We start from the raw sequence: 22500 nt of genomic DNA, 5'->3' as shown, positions 1-22500 counted from the left end.
ACGACCTAGGTACATAGGAATCATGACTTCTTCGCACTCTAGTTATTGTGTAGAGTAAGCTTTTGTTTGCGCCTCTGTATCAAATCTGACTTCGACTGTGGCAAATCTTTTGCCCCTTGTGATGTATTTTTGTGTGCCCATATGGGCCTTAAACATTTTTCCATTGTTTGTTGATTTATGTTTTCGGACTTTCTCGTTTTTAAATCTATTGTCTTGTATATAATTTCTTTTTGTTAATATTTTCTAAAATGTGTTGCGATGTGTTTAATTTTATTGTATTACCCTCCTTAGATAAAAAGGGAACTTGTTTCCTTTAGTAGTTGTGAGGTAAATGAAACAATTCGTTTCCTTTGCCTCAGAACTGAAGCAAAGTTCCTTTGTCTATCCGTGGTGGTGGTGGCGGTAGCACAAGACATGTCTTCATTCTTCTTGCCTTCCTTTACCACCTGCTTGCTCGGAGCGCTGTTGTCAGTATGTGTGTTGATGTTGTTCAATTATGTGTATGTGTGTGTATGTGATTCAATGCTTTCTCTCTTCCCTGCAGCATTCGGCAATGCAAGGAAATTGATGTCCATGTAGGACTGTGGAACGCTGGCAGCATCAGAGAAATTATCCATTTTTCAGAACAGATTAAAATTTTTTTTAATAAATTTTTTAAATCCGAAAATTCACCCTTAAAGGGTTAAATTCTCGGGCGAAAGCGGATGTTGTTAACCAACTTTTGACAAAAATTAAATTCTAATTCACATAAACAAACACGAAAAATTAACTGGACTCACGGGAGACGACGCGACGACAGCCAATCAGATAGAGAGAGAGGGGGGTGTTTTCCTGAAGGAAGGCTTTCCTCCCTTAGTTCTTGTTTTTTTTAATTCTGTAACTTTTTATTTCTGGGAAGTGAAGGTCCATATTAGTCCGGCCGCTATCCTTTGATCTGTCCATCATCGCAGTCTCTGCCAGAAGTTTGCGCTCCACTGGCATAGCTCTCAGTGCAAGGCACACGAGAACTGCACCTTGGGTGGATTCATAGTATAGGCTAAAGTAACTTCACAAAGGGATTAATTACATAATATCAACATTCTAAACCATAAAGAAAGAGAAAATATATAAGGTGTTGGTAAAGCATGTGTAGACTTGTCTGGTAAAATTCATCCCATATCATATTTATAGTCTTATTAAGCATGAGTCCTTAGAATGTGAATGGAAGTCTAAAAAATATTTCAAATGAATACATACAGTTCTTGATCAATGCTTGCTCTGTTTCAACTGTAAAGCCCTTCAACATCGCCCATATTAGTAGAACTCATTTGGATGAACATATGCTTAAACTAAAAAAAAAACCTTTCGTTTGGTTTGCTGTGTATAGACAAAGTGAAAGGGAGATAGCTCATATTCTAGCACATGGATTCACATACTTTTTATTCATTTGTTGATATAACAAAAGATTCCTTAAAGTACACTGATGTGGCCATTCGTAATCGGTGTTAACCAAAAGCTTTAGTCAGAGTACAACTCTGAACGTACCATTGCTATTTTGCAGAATATTTTAAAATTTATAACATAACAATAACATTTTTCTTATTTAGCTAGAAGCCGTACTAAAGATTGTTTGTGGACTGTATATTTAACATCTGTGAGTTAGCGTGTCACAGCTATAATGAGTAAAATCTCCCACTTCTATTTCACAGCAGCAACGATGATGAACTTGAGAATCTGATAACAGTCTACGTGTCCAAGAACAATCCGACGTTAGGTAAGCAACACATTCTTGAAAACACCGAAGAACGTCAGTCTGTCAGTTCATCTAACTATTCTATTAGGTTGTCCGGAAAGTTCATGCCGATTTATAGTAGCTTACCTTTGGACTTATTTTAGAACATGGTTGAGTCCATAAAATAGGATTTGACTACACCTCCATTTAGAGCACAGTTTAAGCTATCTTTTCGTGGAAGAAGGTTTATGTTCCTATCACCTGTGTTAATTCTGCAACCCTTTAAAATGGAAGACAAGAAAGTTCATTTTCGGCACTTGATGCTTTGGGAACCAGACAATAATTGCTGCAGCTCGGCTTGGATGTGTTACCCCAGCCTCCATATTCACCAGATATTGCTCCTTTGGATTTCCACTTATTCAGGTCTCTGCAGAATAGTCTTAATGGTAAAAATTTCAATTCCTTGGATGACGTAAAAAGATACCTTGATGAATTCTTTGCCATGAAACCACCTCAATTCTGGGAAGAGGGCATTTTCAAGTTAAAGGAAAGATGGAGATGCATTGTGCAACAAAATGGTTCATATTTGGTTGATTAAAAATGTAATGGCAAGTATTTATTGACCTTTTTCCTTCCTTTAAAAATCGGCACAAACTTTCCAGACAACCCAATATATGTGGTTGCTTACGAACCACATAGTTCCAAGTTCAGTCCCACTACGTGGCACCTTGGGCAAGTGTCTTCTACTATAGCCTCGGGCCGATTAAAGCCTTGTGAGTGGATTTGGTAGACGGAAATTGAAAGAAGCCCGTCGTATATATATGTGTGTGTGTGTGTCTGTGTTTGTCCCCCCCCCCCAACTTCACTTGGCAACCGATGCTGGTGTGTTTACTTTTTTTTGTCAATTTTACTATAGATAGGTAGGTATGTAGGTAGGTGTATGTCTAATTCACTATGAACAATATGAGTAATGATATGGAATTATTCTTTACATTTCAGGAATAAGTGTTACCCGTGGATCCGATCCCTGTAATCCAGTCTTAATAGAAAGCGTTCATCCGGGAGGAGCAGCTGCTCAGACTCAGAAAATTCTAGTAAGTAGTCTACTAATTTAACTATTTTGTGGCATCGCGTTTGGATTTTATGACTTCAATTATTATTACTACTATACTTCGTGGTTGAGTACCAATATCTGGTCATTTGGGCCTTCTTTGCTTGAATCTATCTTGTGGCAAGTCTAGACATCAGGTTCTGTCTGTGGGACTAAACTGTACACTTGTTTAAAATTCATCTCAAATTATTCGCCCCCACCCTAACAAAAAAGACTGTGTAGTGCTATAGTGATGTGGATAGATAGATAGATAGATAGATAGATAGATAGATAGATAGATAGATAGATAGATAGATAGATAGATAGATAGATTGATTGATTGATTGATAGATAGATAGATAGATAGATAGATAGATAGATAGATAGATAGATAGATAGATAGATAGATAGATTGATTGATTGATTGATAGATAGATAGATAGATAGATAGATAGATAGATATGTTTCTTTATTAGCCACACAGGGCTGCACACAGATAGAACAAATTACAAGGTAGCTTTTCTTTTGAAGGTTTAAAAAAAAAAAAAAAAGGAAGGGGGAGTTTCGATCAAAAGGGATCGTAAAAGGAGAGAAAGAGGACAAAAAAAGGGGGGTTAAAAAAAAGGGGGAGAGGAAAAAAAAATTGATCAATAGGGATCGTTATCACAGAAATGTCAATATGAAGTGTAAAGGGGAGGACAGGTGAGGTTTACCGTGGAAAGAAAAGCCTACGGAAAAGACCACGGTAACCTCGGTCAATGAAGTCACATTTTATATTTCTTTTTTTTTTTTTTTTTTTTTGCAAATAAGCAACTCTCTGTTTTCGATTTCTGGGTTCATAGGACTATGCTCAAGGTGGCTTCGTCATTCATACGTGCCATTCTTGCTACATTCACCCATCTTTTTTTAAAACATTCGCTAGACAAAACTTGCCTCTCTACTCTCACTTTCCTTTTCAAGTGGTACTTGAAGAAGTTGATGAGAGATTGACCAGAGAGGAAAGTGTTTGTCTCCAATCCTTTCAGACGCGTCCACCAGATACATTCTTTCGCCATTGATTGATTGATTGATAGATATGTTTCTTTATTAGCCACACAGGGCTGCACACAGATAGAACAAATTACAAGGTAGAGCTTTTCTTTTGAAGGTTTAAAAAAAAAAAAAAAGGAAGGGGGAGTTTCGATCAAAAGGGATCGTAAAAGGAGAGAAAGAGGACAAAAAAAGGGGGGTTAAAAAAAGGGGGAGAGAAAAAAAAAGAAAAAAAAAAAATTGATCAATAGGGATCGTTATCACAGAAATGTCAATATGAAGTGTAAAGGGGAGGACAGGTGAGGTTTACCCGTGGAAAGAAAAGCCTACGGTAAAGACCACGGTAACCTCGGTCAATGAAGTCACTTTTTTTATTTTTTTTTTTTTTTTTTTTTGCAAATAAGCAACTCTGTTTTCGATTTCTGGGTCATAGGACTATGCTCAAGGTGGCTTCGTCATTCATACGTGCCATTCTTGCTACATTCACCCATCTTTTTTTAAAACATTCGCTAGACAAAACTTGCCTCTCTACTCTCACTTTCCTTTTCAAGTGGTACTTGAAGAAGTTGATGAGAGATTGACCAGGGAGGAAAGTGTTTGTCTCCAATCCTTTCAGACGCGTCCACCAGATACATTCTTTCGCCATAGCCACAAGGATGATGAAGATAGCTCTTCCTTCCCGTTTGAAGGAAGGAGGCGTGACAATATTGACGATAGACTCAGCTGATAAACCGACTCGTCCCACACGTGACAGCAGTTGTTCGACACAAACCCACAGGCCGGAAATTGTTGGACACTGCACGAGTGCGTGCAGAACGGTTTCGTCGCTCTGACCGCATCTCGGGCAGGTCGGCCCCGTGTTTCTCGAGCCGTGTCTGTAGAGCTTATCCCGAACGGCCCATTGCCGGGCGAGAGTGACCACCCTACTCGTTATCTCGTTCCAGTTCTTCTCCACTTGGAGGTCCGGACCAAACCAGACCCCGAGCAACTCAACCGGGCCGTCGGTCCAGCGTCCCACGACGGAGGAGCTGGTGGACGGCATGGACTTGCTTCTCCAGGTGCCTAGTCGCAAGCCCACTGACTTTTCCCGGTTGATTTTCGCTCCTGTCACCGCTTCGTAGTTTTTCAGTGTCTCGCCGACCAGCTCGATGTGCTCGTGGCTAGACACTATGACGGTGACGCCTGTGGAATCCTCCTGCTATAATGAATTGTCTTTGACCAGCAAAAGTCTTTACGGCTAATGGAACGCCAGCCCTATTCTGGGTAACATACAATGAGCGTGAGTGAACATGAGAAATACGAATATTTGTTCGTAGGTTTCCTCAAGAGAAATTTAAGCAACAGAGATCCATCATATTCTTTTAAGTTTATAATAAACTTCTTTTAAAAGATTTTAAAAATTACTTTTGAAAGTTGTAGTCCAATGTCTTCTAACGATTGTACAGAGAAATACATATGCGTGTGTCTGTGTACATACATACATATATACATATGTATATATTTATATATATACAAATTGAGGTAGGGCTTGGGTATTATCTGGTAGTTGATTATTGACTAAAGTATATTCCTCCATTTTCTTATTTTATATATATATATATATATATATATATATATATATAATCAAATAGGGTAATAAAATAAATTATTATTACCAGTGGCCTAGCACAAAAGACGAATTAGTCATTAGACTATATATTTTTCGTATAGAAATATAATAAAAGGCTTCCAAATAAGGAAGCGTAATGCTAGAATTTATCCTTTTTTGTGTTTCTAGCAGTACGCTTCCTTATTTGGAAGCCTTTTATTATATATATATAATTATAAAAAACCACCTTTTATCAATTCAAAACGAACAATTAAATTACACCATCTAGAAAATTACATATAATAGAAATATCAAAAATAAATTAACAATAATATACTGATGATTAATTAAATTGCAAAATAATAATATAAAACGTATATATTTGGTAATATTCCCTCAAATGATTATTATATATATATACATATATATATATATATATATATATATATATATATATATATATATATATATATATATATAATATATATATATATATATATTAATAAATATACAAGTATATTATTAATATGTCTGTCTATGTGTCAGCCTATCTATCTACTTCCCTCCCTCTCTGTTACTCGATCTCTCACCGAACGTTCAAGTAACCTAGACGACTCACAGGCACCGTCCGCTTCAGCTTGCCCCCTTCCCCCCATTCACTCCTTTCAGATGATAGTTGAATGATGATTTACTTAACAGCCATTTTAAAATTCATTTCATTATTGATCAGTTTGGCTCAAATGTAAAAACGTGACATTTCACGAAGACAAGCAGCAACACAGCAGCTGTATATATATATATATGCAGAGGGAGAAATTGGGAGAGAGGTGAGAATGAGAGATTGAGGTGAAACCCGATAGAACACAGATGCTGCGTTGCTGCTTGTCTTCGTGAAATGTCACGTTTTTACATTTGTGTCAAACTGATCAATAATGAAATGAATTTTAAAATGGCTGTTAAGTAAATCATCATTCAACTATCATCTGAAAGGGGTGAATGCGGGGGCGTGGGGGGTGAAGCTGAAGTGGACGGTGACTGTGAGTCGTCTAGGTTACTTGAGCGTTCGGTGAGAGATCGAGTAACAGAGAGAGTGGGAGGTAGATAGATAGGCTGACACATAGACAGACAGACAGACAGACAGGCAGACAGGCAGACAGACAGACAGATAGATGATAGATAGATAGATAAATAGATATATAGATGATAGATAGATAGATAGATAGATAGATAGATTGATAGATAGATAGATAGATAGATAGATACAAAGACAGACGACAGACAGAAATACAGACGATAGACAGAAAGACAGACGACAGATAGATAGATGATAGATAGATAAGTTTCTTTATTAGCCACACAGGGCTGCACACAGACAGAACAAATTACAAGGTAGATCTTTTCTTTTGGAGGTAAAAAAAAGAGGGTTGGTTTTCGATCAAAAGGGATCGTAAAAGGACAGAAAGAGGACAAAAAAAGGGGGAGGATTTTTTAAAAAAAGGGGGGGAGAGGGAAAAAAAAGAAAAGGGGAGAGGAAAAAAAGTTGATCAATAGGGATCGTAATCACAGAAATGTCAATATGAAGTGTAAAGGGGAGGACAGGTGAGGTTTACCCGTGGAAAGAAAAGCCTACGGAAAAGACCACGGTAACCTCGGTCAATGAAGTCACATGTTATATTTCTTTTTTTTTTTTTTTTTTTGCAAATAAGCAACTCTCTGTATTAAATTTTACGGTTCATAGAATCATGGTCAAGGTGGCTTCGTCATTCATACGTGCCATCCTTGCTACATTCACCCATCATTTTTTTAAACATTCACTAGACAAAACTTGCCTCTCTACTCTCACTTTCCTCTTCAAGTGATACTTGAAGAAGTTGATGAGAGATTGACCAGAGAGGAAAGTGTTTGTCTCTAATCCTTTCAGGCGCGTCCACCAGATACATTCTTTCGCCATAGCCACAAGTATGATAAAAATAGCTCTTCCTTCCCGTTTGAAGGAAGGAGGCGTGACGATATTAACGATAGACTCGGCCGATAAACCGACACGTCCCACACGTGACAGCAGTCGTTCGACATAAGCCCACAGGTCGGAAATTGCTGGACACTGCACGATTACTTGCAGAGCGGTTTCGTCGCTCTGCCCGCATCTCGGGCAGGTCGACCCGTGTTTCTCGAGCCATGCCTATAGAGCTTATCCCGAACGGGTAGCGCTTCTCGGTAGCACCGCCAGGCCAGGGATCTCTGGAAGTTGTCCATAGGTCCCGGGCCGAAAGTCGTTTGAAACAGGCGGGTCAGGTATTCCTCGTCGACGCCCAGGTTTGCCCCGAGATAGTCGTCGTATCTCCCCTCCACTAATCCCCTATAGAATGCTTTGGTTGTGTTGAAGTCACTCAAGGTCGACCCAGGACGGCAGAGTTGCTTGAGAGCAACGCGACACTCGCGGTGCCATTCGCCCTTCCTCGGCCTCTTTTTGATCCACGACTGTAGTTCGGTCATGGAGACGAGTTGCGGGAATGCGTGCCTCACAAACGGCGACCACACCTGTTCACCGTCGTCTACATAGAGCCGGAGATGTCGCAGTCTCAGCGCGTGTCTGCGCATCATCAACCACGGCATGCCCAGCCCTCCTTTTAACGGGTGTTGACAGCAAATGGATCGCCTGACTATCGGGACGCATCCTTTCCACAAGAAGCGGAAGAGGATGCGTTCTAGTTTGGTGATGGTAGGGTCGGGACAAGGTACGACGGTCAGGCGGTAGTAGATTATGGACGCGATGTACGCGTTCGCCAGCTCCGCCCGACCTTTTAGGGACAGTTTCCTCTCGGCCCATTGCTGGGCGAGAGTGACCACCCTACTCGTTATCTCGTTCCAGTTCTTCTCCATTTGGAGGTCCGGACCGAACCAGACCCCGAGCAACTCAACCGGGCCATCTGTCCAGCGTCCCACGACGGAGGTACTGGTGGACGGCATGGGTTTGCTTCTCCAGGTGCCGAGCCGCAAGCCCACTGACTTTTCCCGGTTGATTTTTGCTCCTGTCACCGCTTCGTAGTCTTTCAGTGTCTCGCCGACCCGCTCGATGTGCGCGTGGCTTGACACTATGACGGTGACGTCGTCCGCGTATGCAGACACGCTCGTCCCGCATCCTAATTCTCGCGGGATGCCCCTCAGAGTCGCCAGCTTCCGCAGTAGTGGCTCAAGAGTCAATACGTATAGAAGCGCCGAGAGGGGGCATCCCTGACGGACCGAACGTGCGATGTCGAAGGGTCTCGATAGATGTCCATTCACGCGAATTACCGAACGATGGTCTACCCTATCGAAAGCTTTCGATTGATCCAAGTTGATCAGGGCCCCACCCATGCCAGGTTCGTTAACTACCCTGTCTATGATGTAGCGCATCAGATGGAGGTTGTCATGGATTCTCCGGCCCGGCACGGCGCACGTTTGTGCGTTGTCGACCAGTTTCTCGATGACAAGCGCCAACCTCTTGGCTAACACCTTTGTCAAAATTTTCAGGTCTGCATTGAGCAGAGTGATTGGTCTAAAGTTATCTATAATGTTCCCCTTGTTTGGATCTTTCTTCGGCAGACTCACAAAACCGGGTATGCTCCCGTTTTGCTGCCAGTTGCAGTATACCGCTGCCAAGACGTCTCCAAACAAGTCTGGCATACAATTGTAAAACTCGTAGGGCAGACCATCCAAACCCGGCGATTTGTCTCTCGAGCATTCTGCCATCGCGTCCCGCACATCCGCCGCCGTGATGGCACCTTCGCAGCACTCTGCCTCTCTTGCCGAGAGTCGTGGTAGGCTGTGCAGGTAGGCACTGAAGTCCACCCTGCGTTCACGCTCACCACTCGTCCCGTACAGTCGGGCAAAGTGCCACTGAAATGTCTCGCACATCTTGCTGAGCTCGAGCAATTCGCGCCCCTGTTCATCTACCAGAGACCGAATGGTGGCTTTGTTACCCTGCTGCGCCTCCGCCACCCGGGCCTCTCTCGCGGCTCCAACACCTTCCATCCTTAGAGCACGCATCCTAGCCCTGACAGCACACCCTTCGTGTTTGGCGTTGAAGTGTTGTTCAATGGCCAACCTCGCCGCTAAAACGTCGGATGTGATGCCACTTCTTATTGCCTCTTCTAACTTCTTAACTAACTCACCCTCTACTCTATTTCTATCTACGGCTAGTGCCTTGCTATATCTAATTGCTTCCGCTTTTACTGCTCTCTTGAGGGCGAACCACCATTTGTTGTTGACAATGGCTCCCGTTAAAGCCCTTTTTACTAACGTGTTGATTCTGTCTCTGAAAACTTGTCTGGACGGGAATGATGCGTTCAGTTTCCAGTACCCAGGACCCTGTCTATGTGCCTTATCTAAGTCTAGCGTACACGTCACCAATTTGTGATCCGTGTAGCTGACTGTGTGGAATTGTGGACATCCTAAGTTATCCTTGTCTACTGTCCTACACAGTATCCTATCTAGATACGATCTCGACGACCCACTGCGGTTGCTCCATGTCCACGTTGGTGCATTTGGGTGATCGAGTCGGTACCTGTCAGACAGTTGAAAGCGTCTGAGCAGGTCTCTGAGGCATTTGCATCCCCTTCTGTTTTTGTCTCTCCCCACATAGTCTAGATGTGTGTCCAAGGTAGCATTCCAATTCCCCACTAAAAGTAAAGGATGAGACGTTCTCAGGAATACTTCTAGACGTCGAAAGAAATCCGGCCGACCTGTTAAAAGCGGTGCGTAGACTGATACGAGTCGAAAAGCGCACCCATTGCTGCCGTCGACATCCAGAACGATCAGTCTACCCTCCGGGTCTACGAATATCGTCTTGACTTCGAGGTCCAGGCTCTTGTGAAAAAGTACCGCAGTGCCACTACCGCCCATCCTCGGCAGACAAGGAGCGAAATAAATGTTAAACTGTCCGCCAAACATGGACTTTAGGGCCCGTGGCTCGTGGAGTCTGGTCTCACTTATGGCTATGATTCCCAAATCATGTGACTTGATGTCATTTAGGAGGTATCCTTGTTTCCAAGGAGACCCCAAGCCACGCGCATTCACACAACCAATTTTGACCATGATTCTATTGGGGTGTGTGCTTTAAAACACAAAAAGGAAAGTACAGAGAGTTACTTACTTGTGTCGAAAGTTTTGGCTTCCTCGTTCTTTGATGTGTCTTCGAGGAGGTTTTTATAAAGCTTTTGGGAGAGATATTTTTGGAAACCCCCTACAGCATTTGGGAAGAGGGCTTTGGGTTTGTGGTGTTGTGTTTGTGTGATGTGTAGTATTTTGATGTGTTTGGGTGGTGTAGTGCGTGGATGATTGCTATTTTTAAAGTCATCTTCACAAATGTTTGTGTAGCCTGTGATGTACTCCATTAGTTTGGAGTCTTTGGTGTCTATCGCTGATAGCATTGTGTGTGTTTTTGTGGTGTTGGTGCTTGTTTGGTTGTGTATGGAGTTTTCAGGGTTCAGGTATCTCCCTGCTTTGGTTGCGATTTCTTGTTTGGTTTTTCTTGATCTTTTTCTTTTACCCCCTGTGGCTATTTGCCATTCTGTCGAACTTTCATCGTTAGATGAAAAGTCTGACGAATCAGCAGGGGGTAAGGGTAAAGCGTCTGGGTCTGTTTGTGCGGTTGTAGATATTGTTGTGGTGCGCGGGGAGGGTGTTGTTGGGGGGTTTGTTGTGGTTATTGTCTCTCCTACATCCTTGGTGCTTGTCTTCGTTGTTATTCTATAATGTTATCTATAATGTTATCTATAATGTTCCCCTTGTTATTCTCGGTGTTGGAATTGGTTTAGTTATTGTTGGTGGTGATGATTCTGTTCTTGGCGCTGGTGTTGGTGTTGTTTGGTTGGGTTGGCTTGTTCTTTGTTGTTTTTCATGCATTTCTGCATACAGCTTCTTGACTAGCCGTCCATATTGTGGTGTGGGCAATAATGCTGGCTTTTGTGGTTTTTCCTGTGGCTGTTGTTGTTGTTTTAATTTAGTGCAGATTTGCACTCCTTTTTGAGGTGTGCCTCACTGCCACATGTATAGCATCGTGGCCTTCTGCCCTCGACTACTACGTACAACTTGCGGCCATCCTCAAGATGTACGTGGGTGGGAATTTTATTGATGTCGTCTTGACTTATGTGGAAGAGGAACTCCATTCTCTTTCCCAGCCAGTCCTTGTTTTTCGAAACACCGATATCTAGGATGTTTAAGTCCTCCATTTCGGATGTTATGGCGGATGTTATCCACAGTGTTGTTGTTACTTGGGGGACATTATTGATAATGACCTTCGTCACCTTCTGGCCAAGGTAACTCGGTGTCATTGTTAGTTCATCAGAATGAAGGGTTATCGTTGAGAATTTCTTCACCAATTCTTCATTCTGAAAAACCACCTGTACGTGGGCGAACTTGTTCGCCCAAGTCACATAATCCTTGTATCCCCAGATACTTTTCTATTTTGTCCGTGCTTGCCTGTTCTGGACTTTTAGTTTTTTTTTTTGTTGTTATTTTATAAACAATGGTTTTCTTTTTTTCCTCATTCAGTATGTGTTGTGGTATGTGTAAGAGTATTTTGCCGTTTTCATTGGTGATAAGGTTTCTGCAATCTTTTATTTGTTGTGTAGTAAACGAAACTCTTGTTACTTTTTCTTTTATCGCCTCGGCGAAGTTTTTGTTGGTTTTGTTATTGTTGTTACTGCCGGTGGTGTTGGTGTTGATGGCAGGGGTGTGGGTTGTAGGTTTGTGGTTGCTGATTTGCAACTAGCAAGGGGTGGAAAATTGTCTGCGTAATTTGGTCCTGCATTAGCGCAAATTTCGGCATTTCGTTTGGTTGTCGTTGTTATTTTTTCACTTGTTGGTGATGGAGTGAGCAGTGGTTGAAGGGAATTGTTGTTGTCGTCGTTTTTGTTGTTGTTGTTGTTGTTGTTGTTGTTGTTGTTGTTGTTGTTGTTGTTATTGTCGTTCTTGGTGACGGCGGTGGTGTTAGTGGTATTAGTAGCATTGACGGCACGGTGGCGGTGATGTTGGTATTGTTATTGGTGGCGATGTCTTTAGCAGGGATAGCAGTTTTAGTGGCAGATGCTGCCATGGTGTTGTTGTCGGTGTTGGTGGTGGACTCACTGGTGGTGTTGACGGTGCTTGGCCTTGCGACCTTTGTTTTGTATTTGTTGCTGGTGTGTCGATGCTGATGGTGGTGGTGGTGGTGGTGAAAGCGGTGGTGGTAACAGTAGTAGTCTCTATGTTGTTCTTGTTAGAGGTGGTGGTGGTGACAGGGCTGTTACTACAAGTGGTTGCAGCGTTTATTCCAAAATCATTTATGTTTGCACTTTGCGTGCACAAGTTCTTTTTTTCTCCTAGCGTTTCCAGACTAGGAAAATTATGGTCGATAGAAGAACTCGACCATCGTTCTAAAATACAATTTCTCGACATTTTCAAAATGTCGAAAAGGAAATTACACAAATTAAATAGGGTTGAAACTGCCCCTAGGGGCGAATTCCTCCCTTGGAAAAGCACTCAAACGAAAGTTGGGTGCCTTACACACCTTATTTACAAAAATGTACACAAAATATGGGCTATGGATAGTCAAAATAAACGATTACCTTCGGAGCCGAACTGACATCACGTCAGTCGATAGACAGATAGATAGATAGATAGATAGATAGATAGATAGATAGATAGATAGATAGATAGATAGATAGATAGATAGATAGATAGATAGATAGATAGATAGATAGATACAAAGACAGACGACAGACAGAAATACAGACGATAGTCAGAAAGACAGACGACAGATAGAAAAATAGAAATGTTTCTTTATTAGCCACACAGGGCTGCACACAGATAGAACAAATTACAAGGTAGAGCTTTTCTTTTGAAGGTTTAAAAAAAAAAAAAAAGAAAAAAAAAGGAAGGGGGAGTTTCGATCAAAAGGGATCGTAAAAGGAAGAAAGAGGACAAAAAAAAGGGGTTTAAAAAAGGGGGAGAGGGAGAAAAAAAAGAGAAAAAAAAAAAAAAAAATTGATCAATAGGGATCGTTATCACAGAAATGTCAATATGAAGTGTAAAGGGGAGGACAGGTGAGGTTTACCCGTGGAAAAAAAGCCTACGGAAAAGACCACGGTAACCTCGGTCAATGAAGTCACATTTTATATTTCTTTTTTTTTTTTTTTTTTGCAAATAAGCAACTCTCTGTTTTCGATTTCTGGGTTCATAGGACTATGCTCAAGGTGGCTTCGTCATTCATACGTGCCATTCTTGCTACATTCACCCATCTTTTTTTAAAACATTCGCTAGACAAAACTTGCCTCTCTACTCTCACTTTCCTTTTCAAGTGGTACTTGAAGAAGTTGATGAGAGATTGACCAGAGAGGAAAGTGTTTGTCTCCAATCCTTTCAGACGCGTCCACCAGATACATTCTTTCGCCATAGCCACAAGGATGATGAAATAGCTCTTCCTTCCCGTTTGAAGGAGGGAGGCGTGACAATATTAACGATAGACTCAGCTGATAAACCGACTCGTCCCACACGTGACAGCAGTTGTTCGACATAAGCCCAGGTCGGAAATTGTTGGACACTGCACGAGTGCGTGCAGAACGGTTTCGTCGCTCTGACCGCATCTCGGGCAGGTCGGCCCCGTGTTTCTCGAGCCGTGTCTGTAGAGCTTATCCCGAACGGGTAGCGCTTCTCGGTAGCACTGCCAGCCAGGGATCTCTGGAAGTTGTCCATGGGCCCTGGCCCGAAAGTCGTCCTGAACAGGCGGGTCAGGTACTCCTCGTCGACGTCCAGGTTCGCCCCGAGCTCGTCGTCGTACCTCCCCTCCACTAACCCCTATAGAATGCTTTGGTTGTGTTGAAGTCACTCAAGGTCGACCCAGGACGGCAGAGTTGCTTGAGAGCAACGCGACACTCGCGGTGCCATTCGCCCTTCTTCGGCCTCTTTTGATCCACGACTGCAGTTCGGTCATGGAGGCGAGCTGCGGGAAAGCGTGCCTCACAAACGGCGACCACGCCTGTTCACCGTCGTCTACATAGAGCCAGAGATGTCGCAGTCTCAGCGCGTGTCTGCGCATCATCAACCACGGCATGCCCAGCCCTCCTTAGATAGATAGATAGATAGATAGATAGATAGATAGATAGATAGATAGATAGATAGATAGACAGACAGACACAGACAGACAGACAGACAGACAGACAGACAGACAGACAGACAGACAGACAGATAGATCGATTAGCGTTTCTTTTACTGTGACCATCAGAGTAAAAGAAACGCTATTTTTACCTTTTCACTTATCAAATTTATGACACAGAAAAATAATATATAAGAGAAATTTAAAGAACGGAGATTCGCAGTCTTCCTTCCATTTTGTATTAAACTTCTTTTAAGAGAAGAATTTTTCGAAAGTTGTTGATTAATGTCTTCAATGATTGTATTGAGAAAAATATATCTGTGTGTCTGTATACATATATGCATACATACATGCATACATGCATGCATGCATACATACATATTTACATACATACCTACATACATATTTACATACATACATACATACATATATACATACATACATACATACATACATACATACATGCATGCACGCACACACACACATACATACATACATACATACATACATACATAAACATACACACATGCATATTCACATGCATACATACATACCTAAACATACATATGTTACAATATTGTGTCGTGTACAGCGCGGCGAGCTGAGAGAAACGTTAACACGCCGGACGAAATGCTTAGCGATATTTCGTCTGTCTTTATGTTTTGAGTTCAAATTCCGCCGAGGTCGACTTTGCCTTTCATCCTTTCGGGGTCGATAAATTAAGTACCAGTTACTCACTGGGGTTGATATAATCGACTCAATCCGTTTGTTTGTCCTTATTTATCCTCTCTGTGTTTAGCTCCTTGTGGGTAGTAAAGAAATTAGTATTTTGTCTGCCGTTACGTTCTGAGTTCAAATTCCGCCGAGGTCGACTTTGCCTTTCGCCTTTTCGGGGTCGATAAATTAAAAACCAGTTGCGTACTGGGTCGATCTAATTGGCTGGCCCTCTCCCCAAAAATTTCGGGCCTTTTACCTAGAGTAGAAAAGAATATTGTCTCATGTACTCACTTTTGAACATATTTCATGTATATCTACGTATTCTTGTGTTTTTGCAGCCTGGTATGACATTAATTTCGATTGAAGATGAAGATATTCGCTGTGTCAGTCACCAGGCAGCTGTGTTTCTTATAAGAAAGGCGTTTTGCAGTCACAAGCGTCCATATTTAAAGATGATACTAAGGAAACCTAGCACAACCAACAGTCCTGAAACGGCAGCCGTTTGATTATGGAAACCCAGGCAGAAAACAAGAAGAATTTCCAAACAATAAAATACTCTATGGACAGTAAACTGGTGCCAGTCCCTTGTAAATACCCCTCATAGGTTAAAACGAGTGTAGGGAGAAAGCTCCAGAACTTACGCAAAACTTTACCTTTGTATCACGTTTTGTGCATGAAATTTCCAGTGAACTTGAATAACATAACGTTGAACTAGAATAACATGTTCTTTTATTCGTTATAATCATTCGGCTGCGGTCATGCTAGAGGTACCATCGAAATTTTGAATTTCTTGTTTGGCTGATTTCGTCAGGATGATGGAATTTCGTATCACCAATCCTGTATGTGCTTTTGCCCTGGTTGTAGGCCCATTTGGTTTTTGAGGGAGTTTGACACCGCTGCCCTCATATGTACTTCATGCCGGGCTGTTGGTTCATCCAGTATTGTGGAGAGGAGAATGTCTAGTTTCTTTTTGAAGACATTCACGTCCATATTGGGTAGGTTTCTGAATTCTTGTGGCAGGGTATTGAAGAGCTGTGGGCTTTTGAAGCCTAAATCTATTGCAAGATGTATATGTGTATATATGACAGTTTGACCCTTCTCGTCAGATATCTAGAGATGGGATCGTCCAACGATCTCACGAAATTTTAAATCACATGAATCTGAGACAAACTGTTATTTAAGAATACATCTTGTGCCTACCAAATGTATTGTGTTTCATTTACTTTCGTTTGTCCATTTGCTAGTGCATATATATTTATATACACACACACTTATATATGTATATATATATATATATATATATATATATATATATATATATATATAGAGGAGAGAGAGAGAGAGGAGAGAGAGAGAGAGAGAGAGAGAGACATAGACATATATATATATGTATGTGTGTGTAGACACAAATAATGGGTTATGCTTATATACAATTATTTATTATAAATCTTTTTAACAGTATGGCCGCGGCCTTCGGGCTAAAACATTTTTAAGGATTTAAGGATTTAACCCTTTCCTATAGAGTTATAATACATCTTGGGTGATTTGAGTTGCGGCTAACGTACTTAAGATTTTCGTTTAGTTTGTGAAGTGGGTGATGCAGTGTGTCTATATATATATATATATATATATATATATATATATATATATATATATATATATTATATATATATTATATATATATATATATATATATATTATATATATATGTATGTATGTATGTTATGTATGTATGTATGTATGTATGTTATGTATGTATGTATATAAGTTCCAAAATTTAAGCAGAAACACAAAGAGAAAATTCACACATGTTGCTCGTTCCTTGTAAGTTATCGTTCAAAAGATCCTTGCAATTTCACGCTATGCTGGTTGGTTGATTTCTCCTATCACGCTTTACATTGTATAAACAGGAGTAGAGAATGGAGAGACAATTAACAATTTTCGGATTTTCAAATGAAAATATCCTGAAGTTCCATGTGTCGTTACTAAGCGTGAGAGGGAGAGACAGCATCAAATAACGTTATGTGTTCCAAAACACTGTTCTTTACACAACATTCTTTTATCAATCTCTGTATCATTTCGAAGCGTTGCCACAACAGCATCAAATAACGTTATGTGTTCCAAAACACTGTTCTTTACACAACATTCTTTTATCAATCCCTGTATCATTTCGAAGCGTTGCCACAACAGCATCAAATAACGTTATGTGTTCAAAACACTGTTCTTTACACAACATTCTTTTATCAATCCCTGTATCATTTCGAAGCGTTGCCACAACAGCATCAAATAACGTTATGTGTTCCAAAACACTGTTCTTTACACAACATTCTTTTATCAATCCCTGTATCATTTCGAAGCGTTGCCACAACATGTCCGCAGTCTAATGATTAAGGCAAGTAAAAGATAAATTCAGACATATATATCTAACAATCATTGATGTGTATTATCTCCAACTTAATGTTATTTAATGTTCCTTTAATGGTTCATGCTCTTAGCTAATCGCTGTAAATTAAAGCAATCCAAGCTACAAAGATATTTATGAGCAAACGAATTACTCTTGAGATACAGTCTGCATAAACTATACGAAAGCGTTATGGTAAAGTAACACGCCATCCCATATATATTTATTATACATATGTGAGGGCGCGTGGCTTAGTGGTTAGGGCATTCGGCTCATGATCGTAAGGTTGTGAGTTCGATTCCCGGCGACGCGTTGTGTCCTTGAGCAAGACACTTTATTTCACGTTGCTCCAGTCCACTCAGCTGGCAAAAATGAGTTGTACTTGTATTTCAAAGGGTCAGCCTTGTCACTCTCTGTGTCACGCTGATTATCCCCGAGAACTACGTTAAGGGTACACGTGTCTGTGGAATGCTCAGCCATTTGCACGTTAATTTCACGAGCAAGCTGTTCCGTTGATCGTATCAGCTGGGACCCTCGTCGTCGTAACCGGCGGAGTCTTTAATTATACATATATACAGCCATCTTATATCATTAGATCTGGCACGGACTGGGAAAGTATTTCATCAAGGTGGTAATGGCAGGCTATAATAAGATCGAAAACAGTCCGAAATTGCCAATCTTCGAATGGAGGAATCGTTTGTTCTTCGGGCAAACTGCCGCATAGTATTTCAGGTAGTTTATGTTTTGAGTTCAAATCCCGTTGCAGTCAGCTTGGCCTTTCATATTTTCGTTGTTCATATTGAAGTTTATAAAATAAAATAGTGGTCGAGTACTGGTGGGGGTAATTGTATCTACAAGCCCCTTTCTGCAACATTGCTTGCCTTGTGCCTAAATTAGAAACAATTATTTCGTCCCTACACTCGTAATACCAACTTTAATTAGTTAATTGATTTAATTGCCTTGATCAGATTTGATTGATTTTAAGCCAATGAACCTATGTTTCCCTTCTCCTCCCTTCAATGATAATTTTAATTAACTAATATTTTTCGATTCATACATTATGTTGACACGTAGTCAACAACAGAGGAATTATAAAAGCAATTATAAAAGTAAGTATCATTTAATAAGATAATTACCGCATGTAGAAATCACATTCAGAATTTATAAATGATTTATAAACATCAAAACAATTTCTTTGTTAATTAAATATTCAAATAATTCAAAAGACTTGTTGTTATTATCTTTTAATTTTTCTGGTCTCTTGGCCTTATGTTTAGACCCGCATATTTATAATATTTTTCTCTACACACAACGTTTTGATGGATTTAACATCAGTTGTCATATTTCTTGATGTGTCCATCGTTCTAGAATTAACTCGGACAAAGAATCTTCATATTTCAGTCACGGATAATAACATTCTTAGCCAACGGCTCATAAGCTAACAAGGAAACCCATGCATTGCTCCACTCGACGCGCAAATTAAATTTCCATCAAATAACACCTCGAAGCCTTCGACAGCGTGTGTTTATATACAGGTCTGACGTTTACAGAAATCTTTTATACTTCGTTGCATCCTATGAGTTAGAATATCTCCACACATTCACACTTACATATGCGTACGAATATATACATAAAATCTGAAACAGAGGGGTTTATCATAGCAGCTCAAGATCAATGCCTACCAACAAGAAACTACCAGGCCAACATATTAAAGAACGGCAGTAGCCCAACATGTCGTGTATGCCGACAACAAAATGAAACCACTGATCATGTTGTCTCCAAATGCAGTCTTCTAGCGCCTACAGAGTACCTCAATAGGCATGATAGAGCTGCACAATATATTCACTGGGTAATTTGCAAAAACCTGGATTTGCCCCATGAAAAAAACTGGTGGGAACACAATCCACCTCCAGTGCTTGAAAATGACCACATCTCACTCCTCTAGAACTTCACCATTCAAACTGACAGGAAGATAGATGCAAATAGGCCAGACATCATATTGAAAGACTTCAGACAAAGAACATGCCTCCTCATTGATATGACTGTCCCAATCGATATAAACGTATCTGTCAAGACCTACCAAAAACTGAGCAAATATAAAGATCTTGAAATAGAAATCAGCAAAATGTGGAAGCTGAAGACTAAAACAATACCTGTTGTCATAGGTGCCCTGGGAATGATAGCGAAAGAGACTGATTGCTACCTAACTCAGATACCAGGAAACCCCAAAATGGCAGAAATTCAAAAGATAGTGCTCATGGGAACTGCTCATATCCTACGCAAAATACTCTCTATGTAATCCCAAGGTTTAAAACAAAATTTTTTTTAATTCTTATTTTTTTTTTTTTTTTTTATGTATTAGACATTCACTAGTACAACACCAAAAAAAAAATATATGGCACAGAACTTCCAACCTGTTGTCTCTTGAGGTCTCTGGGTGAGACTTGGAGCCAACTTGTACAGACATAAAGCAAAAGTCAAACATAGAATAATAATAATAATAATAATAAATAGCATATATATGCATATATGGGTACAAGATGTCAACAACATGTAACACATAGACAAAGGAGTTAAATAGGTAAAGAACGAGAGAAAAAATGGAAAACAGGACAAGTAAACACAAAGAAAGGACCCTTTGTCAGTTGTCTATCTACTCCTCATTTCGAGCATTCAACGACAGTATGAGTCTTCAAAGACAGTTGCTCCCATAAATTCTAAAATAAAATTTAGGATTTATGAAGAGTCAAAGTTGGGAACAAAAACAGAACAGTGGAGACATACAAGGAAACCGACCGAAAACAAATATGGTGGGTCGTTTGACCTGAACGAGAGGAAAATAGTGAACGCTGGGAGAAATATTTTCTTTGAAAAGGGAAAAGATAGAAGGGAGAGAAAGAAAGATGGTCATGTGAGGAAAGAAAAGATGGACGATGGTTACGTGTGAGCAACGAGAGAGAGAAAAAGTGAAAGAGGAGGAGAGAGAGAGAGAGAGAGATAGAAAACACTGAAAGAAGTAGGGGAGAAAAGGGAATTAAGAAAGATGGAGGAAGAAAAATTTGCCTGTGTATATTTGATAGATAGATAGATAGATAGATAGATAGATAGATAGATAGATAGATAGATAGATAGATAGATAGATAGATAGATAGATAGACAGATATATAGACAGACAGACAGACTGATAGATAGACAGACAGACAGATAGAAAGATAGATAGATAGATAGATAGATAGATAGATAGATAGATAGATAGATAGATAGATAGATAGACAGACAGACAGACTGATAGATAGACAGACAGACAGATAGAAGATAGATAGATAGATAGATAAGTTTCTTTATTGGCCACACAGGGCTGCACACAGATGGGACAAGTTACAAGGTAGAGATTTTCTTTTGGGGGATGAAAAAAACAAAAACACAAAAAAACAAAGATAGATAGATAGATAGATAGATAGATAGATAGATAGATAGATAGATAGATAGATAGATAGATAGATAGATAGATAGATAGATAGATAGATAGATAGATAGATAGATATATAGACAGACAGACAGACTGATAGATAGACAGACAGACAGATAGAAAGATAGATAGATAGATAGATAAGTTTCTTTATTGGCCACACAGCGGCTATCCAGTCGCGGAAGACGGGACCGAAGCCTGCCGCTCTGAGGACCGCCTCCAAGTATCGATGGTCTACCCTATCGAAAGCTTTCGATTGATCCAAATTGATTAGCGCCGCACCCATGCCAGGTTCGTTAACTACCCTGTCTATGATGTAGCGCATCAGGTGGAGGTTGTCATGGATGGTCCGGCCCGGCACGGCGCATGTTTGCGCCTTGTCGACCAGTTTCTCGATGACAAGCGCCAACCTCTTGGCTAGCACCTTGGCCAAAATTTTCAAGTCTGCATTAAGCAGAGTGATGGGCCTAAAGTTATCTATTACATTTCCCTTGTTTAGATCTTTCTTTAGCAGTGTTACGGCTCCTCGGCTCACAAAACCAGGAATGCTCCCGTTTTGCTGCCAGTTGCAGTACACCGCCGCCAAGAGATCTCCAAACAAGTCTGGCATACAATTGTAAAGCTCGTAGGGCAGACCATCCAAACCCGGTGATTTGTCCCTCGAGCATTCTGCCATCGCGTCCTGCACTTCCGCCGCCGTGATGGCACCTTCGCAGCACCCTGCCTTTCTTGTCGAGAGTCGTGGTAGGCTATGTAGGTAGGCACTGAAGTCCACCCTACGTTCTTGCCCTCCACTCGTCCCGAACAGTCGGGCAAAATGCTGCTGAAAGGCCTCACACATTTTACTTGGCTCGAGCAATTCGCGCCCCTGTTCATCTACCAGGGACCGAATGGTGGCTTTGTTGCCCTGTTGCGCCTCTGCCACCCGGGCCTCTCTCGCAGCTTCAACACCTTCGTTCCTTAGAGCACGCATCCTAGCTCTGACAGCACATCCTTCGTGTTTGGCGTTGAAGTGTTGGTCGAGGGCCAACCTCGCCGCCAAAACGTCGGATGCGATGCCGCTTCTAATTGCCTCTTCTAGCTTCTTAACTAGCTCACCCTCAACTCTATTTCTATCTATGGCTAGTGCTTTGCTGTACCTAATCGCTTCTGCTTTTACTGCTCTCTTGAGGGCAAACCACCATTTGTTGTTGATGATGGCTCCCGTCAAAGCCCTCTTTACTAGTGTGCTAATCCGGTCTCTGAAAACCTGTCTCGATGGGAAAGACGCGTTTAGTTTCCAGTATCCGGGACCCTGCCTAAGTGTCTTACCTAAGTCTAGCTTACATGTCACAAGTTTGTGATCCGTGTAGCTGACTATGTGGAATTGTGGACATCCTATGC

The 22500-nt window shown here is 41.0% G+C and overlaps 1 protein-coding gene across 3 annotated transcripts in view; it reads left to right on the top strand.

Annotated features, from left to right (window-relative positions):
• The window catches only part of LOC115219465, a 28661-nt gene extending 12114 nt beyond the window's left edge, over positions 1 to 16547 (top strand). For all 3 annotated transcript variants that reach the window (XM_036509173.1, XM_029789633.2, XM_036509174.1), the window contains exons 9-11: positions 1689 to 1753; positions 2711 to 2805; positions 15586 to 16547. In XM_036509173.1, coding sequence (XP_036365066.1) covers positions 1689 to 1753; positions 2711 to 2805; positions 15586 to 15753 — 328 coding nt within the window. In that variant the 3' untranslated portion in view covers positions 15754 to 16547. The remainder of the gene's footprint in view (positions 1 to 1688; positions 1754 to 2710; positions 2806 to 15585) is intronic.
• Positions 16548 to 22500: the final 5953 nt, after the last annotated feature.

This window comes from Octopus sinensis, linkage group LG14 (genome assembly GCF_006345805.1).
Source record: "Octopus sinensis linkage group LG14, ASM634580v1, whole genome shotgun sequence".
Lineage (NCBI taxonomy): Eukaryota > Metazoa > Mollusca > Cephalopoda > Octopoda > Octopodidae > Octopus > Octopus sinensis.
This window is presented reverse-complemented; position numbering and strand designations above follow the sequence as displayed.